Source organism: Otolemur garnettii, unplaced genomic scaffold (genome assembly GCF_000181295.1).
Source record: "Otolemur garnettii isolate 467f Iridium unplaced genomic scaffold, OtoGar3 scaffold00038, whole genome shotgun sequence".
NCBI lineage: Eukaryota > Metazoa > Chordata > Mammalia > Primates > Galagidae > Otolemur > Otolemur garnettii.
The window spans coordinates 6,145,807-6,152,137 of record NW_003852433.1 but is presented as its reverse complement, the minus strand read 5'-3'; the positions used below and the strand labels follow the sequence as shown (position 1 = coordinate 6,152,137).

At 39.2% G+C, this 6,331-nt stretch overlaps 1 protein-coding gene and 1 pseudogene across 1 annotated transcript in view; one reads left to right on the top strand and one right to left on the bottom strand.

Annotated features, from left to right (window-relative positions):
• The window catches only part of SART3 (squamous cell carcinoma antigen recognized by T cells 3), a 40,736-nt gene that overhangs the window by 17,548 nt on the left and 16,857 nt on the right, over positions 1-6,331 (top strand). Inside the window, exons 4-6 of the mRNA XM_023513246.1 lie at positions 472-656; positions 2,048-2,099; positions 3,307-3,431. Of these exons, the coding sequence (XP_023369014.1) occupies positions 472-656; positions 2,048-2,099; positions 3,307-3,431 (362 nt within the window). The remainder of the gene's footprint in view (positions 1-471; positions 657-2,047; positions 2,100-3,306; positions 3,432-6,331) is intronic.
• Positions 99-274, bottom strand: LOC111725358 (annotated as a pseudogene).

Sequence of the window (6,331 nt, the reverse complement as noted above, 5' to 3'; positions counted from 1 at the left end):
AACTCCTGGGCTCAAGGGAGTCTCCTGCCTCCACCTCCCAAGTAGCTGGGATTATAGGCACCTGCCACAATGCCCGGCTATTTTTTGGTTGCAGCCGTCATTGTTTGGCGGGCCTGGGCTGGATTCGAACCCACCAGCTCAGGTGTATGTGGCTGGCACCTTAGCCGCTTGAGCCACAGGCGCTGAACTGACATATACTATTTATACAATAAAATCTCATTTATTACACTTGGTAGATACTACACTTGATCTTAGCCAAAGGCCGAGAAGTGATACACACTTAGTAGAATATTGTTTAAGATACAGTTTCTTTTCAGGCTATAGGTTAGTATAAGTAAATTGGGATACTTGCCAATGCTTTAATCTTTTACATGAATGAGTACTTTTTTGTACTGGGCACATTTGTTTTGCATCAGTTTTGATATTTGGGTATTTTATGTCCCAAACTAATTGAACATTTCTCAATTTTAGGTCCTAATATTTGGCTGGAGTATGGCCAGTACTCGGTTGGTGGGATTGGTCAGAAAGGTGGCCTTGAGAAAGTTCGCTCTGTGTTTGAAAGGGCGCTTTCATCAGTTGGTTTACATATGACCAAGGGACTCGCCATCTGGGAGGCTTACCGAGAGTTTGAAAGTGCGATTGTGGAAGCTGCTCGGGTGAGTGACCCCTGCCTGCCCATGAATGGGCAGGATCTGTCTTTATAAGTCACTGTGGAGGTATTATTTTGAAATGTATGTCCAAGATTAGACTTTCAGGTAACATGGTTAACAAAATAGTCTTTACCAGTCCCTTGGTGCAGTGGTTCTCTTAGTGTGGGTCGTGACCCCTTTTGAACTATCTTAAAGGTTTGTGGCATTAGGAGGGTTGAGAACCACTGCCTTAGTGGGTGGTGAGTAAATAATAAAATGAGTAGTCTTGTGGAAAGTAGCAAGAATGATTTCTTTTAATTAAAAGCAGATGGTTCTATGATTTTTTTTTCCTGATACTTAAAAATACTACTACTGTACATAGTTCCAGGTGAAAGTGAAAGAATAATGGTATCTCTCAAAAAAAACCCCAAAAAAACAAATGATGTATAATTGTAACTGTGAGGGGAGATTTGACCCCTCATAACTTTTTTTTTAGGCTGTGATTTAGAAACTTTACAGCTCTGTTCCCCTCTTCATTATGTTTTCATACATGTGTAAAGTTATGGATACATAGTGGAGCACTTACTCGGTAGATCATTGTTAATAAAATGGCCCTAGTCATTATTTACTTTCCTTTTCAAAAATCTGCAGTGGAGCCCTTAGCTTATCCTGAATAAGGCATCAGGGTTGGTGCCTTTCCCTGGAGGGGAAAGCTACATTGGTGGCTCTCTCTAGTGTAAGGCATAATCTCTGCATGGACTCAGCTCTCGCTGTCACCCAGCACTCTTGCACTTTTTTGCCATTGTATTTTTACTGGTCATATTTCTTCAATTAGGAGTCAGTTTCCTTCTCTTCCTAACTCTGAGGAGCCGGCAGGTGCATCCTAGATGCCAGCTCCTCCAGGAGTGTTTTCTGATTTCCTCCTCCCATAATAATAAGTCACTCCTAAAAACTACTGTGAAGCAAGCTAGGCAATACTTTGATTGTTATGCGACTTTATTTTTATAATACTTATATAACTTAGTATAGTTAGTTATATAAGTATATAAGCCTCATAGTAACTTAGATACATTTCTTATATAAGAATATAAGAATATGAATACTCGGTTTTTCTATCCCTGTCCAAAACGTTTATTTAGAGGCAGAGATACCATTATTATTTGTGTACCCCTTTCAGCATTTGGCATGATATCTCATATATGAGGTCATATACTTTTTTTAGTTTGAACTGAAAATTTGTTGAGATATTTTTTGAATTAGAAAGAACTAGAGTTTTACTAGTTTATTAGTTTTATTAGTTTATTAGAACTAGAGTTTTACTAGTTTATTAGTTTTACTAGCTTATTACTGATTTGCTTCTTTAGCCCATGGCTGGCTTCCTTTCCCCTTTTGACCGGGAACAAACCTTTGATTCACAGCTTGAGAAAGTCCACAGTCTCTTCCGGCGACAGTTGGCGATCCCACTTTATGGTAAGAGAAACTGACATGTCAGCAGCCTGCCTTTTGTGGTTTTTGAAATGCTTTAGGGTATGTCATGTGGTTAGACCTTTTCCAGCAACCCATGTGGCAGGTAGAGCTGTTTTTTCTCATCTCACTGGCTGGTGTCACTCTGAATGAGATCCTTGGTGAAAACATATCTTAAATTGTTTATGCTTAACAATTCAATCCCCTGCCTCCCAATTGAGATCTCTGTCTGTCTGTTGGAAAGGTAGAGATAAAAATCAGTGACAGGAGTAGGGAAACTGACTCCTTGTATTTTCTGGGGAAATTGCATTGAGTAAGAGTTCCATTATAAGCATTTTTTCTTCAGCAGTAACCTCTTCCGTAATGGAGAATTTTACACGGAGTATGGACGTGATTTGCTTCAGAAGTACAAATTATAAGTATTCATATCTGAATTTCTTAGAGTTTGGTATCTCCTCTTTAGTGAATTTATTTTGGCAGGCCAACCTTTCAGGCTTTGGAGCGGTGAGTGTGTGCAGTGCTGGGGGGAGTTCTCTGAGTATGGAAGGAGTTTGGTACTGCTGTCTTGTTCGTTCCCTAGGCACAGTTGTGCACTGTACATATTCAGAACCTCTGAGAGTCTAGATGTTATTTCTTTTCTTGGTTTATCTGGATTTAACAAATTATAAAGTGGCTGTCCAACCAAATCATTGGGTGACATGAAGAAAAGGCAGCAGCTGAGCTCGTTTGTAGCTTTCCCCTTGATCCTGATGATTAGCTGACAGCTTAGCCTGGTGATTAGAGTGTGAACTTGTACTAGGCTGCCTGGGTTTAAAGCCTTGCTCTACTGTTAACTTTAGGCAAATGACTTAACCTTAACTGCAAAGTGAGGATCCCAATAGAACCTACCTTGCTGAGTGGTGAGGATCAGATGAGTTGATGAATGTGAAATAGGAATGAAATGTTAAGAATGTGAAAATGATGAATGTGAAATAGAAAGCAGTAGGTAAGTGTTGCTAATAGTGTCATAGACTCTAGTTAATTAGCTGGTAGGTTTGCCTGGACACTTTCTAGAGATTCTAAGGCCAAGCTTGTGCTCAGAAGAATGCAGAATATGATCACTGAGGGCTGCCATGGCCACAGAGGTGGGAGGGGCTAGTGGCACCTGAGTCTCACAGTTTAAATTATGTTTGGGTTGGAAAAACCCAGTGGGGCTGAATCCATCTTTCAATAGATATGGAGGCCACCTTTGCAGAGTATGAAGAATGGTCAGAAGACCCAATACCAGAGTCAGTAATTCAGAACTATAATAAAGCACTGAAGCAGCTGGAGAAATATAAACCCTATGAAGAAGCACTGGTAAGTGTTGGCTGCTTTTATACTCAACTTCTCTCTGTAAACATTTCCTTGATTGGTAGTTGCAAATTAAATAGTATCTTTAAAATGTGTTTTATTGTGAAATATGTAGAATATATAAATGTATACATACAGTTTACATACTGATAATAAAGTGAACATCCATGTACCCACCACCCAGGTTAAGAAATAGAATATTGCCAGTACCTTAGAAGTCTTCTATGTGCCCCTCTCCGATTGCCTCCTCCTCCCTCTCCCGAGAGGTAATCACTTTCCTGACTTTTGTGATAATCATTCCTTTGCTTTTCTTTATAGTTTTACAACCTCTGAACATATCCTTAATTAATATATTGCTTAATTTTGCTTGTTTTTGACCTTTTATAGATGGATTTATGCTGTATGTTTTCTTTTCATTCAACATGTTTTTGGGTTTTCCTCATGTTGCTAAGTATAGTTACAGTGCATTTGTTTTCACTGCTGTAAGTTGTCTGTGATTACCTCAATGTATTCATCCATGTAAACAGTTACATGGATAGTTTGGTCATTTCCAGTTTTCTGCTAGGAGGAGCAGTGTTGCTGTGAACATTCTTCAATGTATCTCTTTGTACACATGGGAAAGAGTTTCTGTAGAAGATATATTAGGAATGAAATTGTTGGATCACAGGGTAATTACAGTGTGTTCCTGGTTGTCACTTTGTGCTCTTGCCAGCAGTATCTGATGTTGACATACTTTAGCAGTGTGATTAGTTTGAAATTGGAGTTTTAATTTGTATTTCCCTGATTGCAAATGGAGTTGAGCATCTTCTCACGGGCATTGGCCATTTGGATTTTCTTTATTTGATTTGTCTTATTTCTAATTGATTTATGGGAGTCCTTGGTCCTAATCCTTATTTTTGGTCAGCTATATGGCAGATTTCACCCCCAGTTTGTTGCTTGTTTTTTACTTTTTAAAATGTTGTCTCTTGGTGAACACTTCTTAGTGATAAATCCAGTTACTCTGCAATTTTTTCCTTATGGTTTGTGCTTTTATTGTGCTTAAGAAATCTCCCCTACTCTGAGGTTCTTATCATATTTAGCTGTTTTCTTCTAAAAGTTGTACAGTTTTGTATTTCATGTTTAGGTCTTCACCCACCGGGAATTGATCACTGTGTATAGTATCTTCATTTTTCTGTACTCAGTTGTTCTCACACTGAGTTTGTTTAATCCCTCCTCCCCTTCCTGATGGGCAGTGCCATGTCTGTCATAGTCAGGTCTCCATTTATGTGTAGGGCTTCCTTTTTGGGTTCTCTCTTCTGTCCCACTGGTTTATGTTTTGCTATCACAATGACGAGGTATTCCGATCTTGAATAGGATTAGTCCTATCCACCTTATTCTTCAGGAGTGTCCTGGCTTTTGTAAGTCCTTGATACTTTAATCAGATTTAGAATCATCTTTTCAAGTTCTATTTTAAAAAACTGTTGAGTTTTTTATTGGGATTATATTGATCAATTGTAGATCAATATAATCAATTTGGGGAAGAATTTACATTTTCTGTCTTCTAATCTGTGAACATAGTATAGATGTCTGCTATTTAGATCTTGCCAAGGCTGGAGTATAGTATCAGCCTCAGCTCACAGCAGTCTCAAACTCCTGGGTTCAAGTGATCCTCCTGCCTCTGTCTCCCCTGTAGCTGGGACTCTAGGCATGTGCCACCACACCCAGTTAATTTATCTATTTTTTGTAGAGATGGGATCTTGCTCTTACTCAGGATGGTCTAGAACTCCTGGCTCAAATGACCCTCCTGCCTCAGTCCCTCACAGTGCTGGGATTACAGATGTGAGCCACTGCTTCTGTTCCTCTTAAGTGGGGTTTTTGTGCTGTCATAAATGATATCCTCTTCAAGATTTTATTGTCTGGTTGTTCATGGTATATGAAATGCACTAGTGTTTTATATTAGTTTTTTAATCCACCAAACTTGTTAAATTTGTATTAGTAATAATTTATAGGTTCTTTTGGACTTTCTGTGTTGATGATAATGTTATTTTGAAATGGCATTTTTTCCCCTTTCTGTTCTTAGAATACTTTAACTTCATTTACCACACATTGGCCTTTTGCTTTTCTTTTTTCTTTTTTTAAATTTTAAAAGATTTATGTATTTTTTTTTTAGAGATGGGATCTCTGGCTGAGTGTGGTGGCTCACACCTATAACCCTAGCACTCTGGGAGGCTGAGGTGGATGGATTGCCTCAGCTCAGGAGTTCAAAACCAACCTGAGCAAAACGAGACTCCCTCTCTACTAAAAATAGGAAAATTAGCTGGGCATTTTGTTGGGCAGCTGTAGTCCTGGCTACTCATGAGGCTAAGGCAGGAGGATCATTTGAGCCCACGAGTTTGAGGTTGCTGTGAGTTATGATGCCCTGGCATTGAACCTAGAGTGACAAGAGTGAGACTTTGACTCATAGAGAGAGAGAGAGGGAGAAAGAAAGGGAGGAAACAAAGGGAGGAGAGAGGAAGGAAGGAAAGAAGAAACGAAAGAAAAGAAAGAAAAAGAGATGGGGTCTCACTGTGTTGCATGGGCTGGCCTGGAACTCCTGGGCCCAAGAGACCCTCCTGCTTCAACCTCCTGAGTAGCTGGGACTACAGTTGACCAACACCATGCCTGGCTGCTTTTGTTTTCTTGTTATCTATCTAGTTTTTTTGTTTGGCCCACCAGACATCATTTTTTAATAGAGCATTATATAGTCATAATTTGCTTAAATTTGCTGCATGCATTCCCTGCTTTCCTTATTCTTCCTTCTTGTATGCTAAATCTTTCACCTGGAATCACTTTTCTTTTGCTTCAAGTATACCCTTTAGAATCTCCTTCATGGGAGATTTGCTGGTAACAGATTTTCTCCGTGTAGAAGAGAAAATTTACCATTCAAT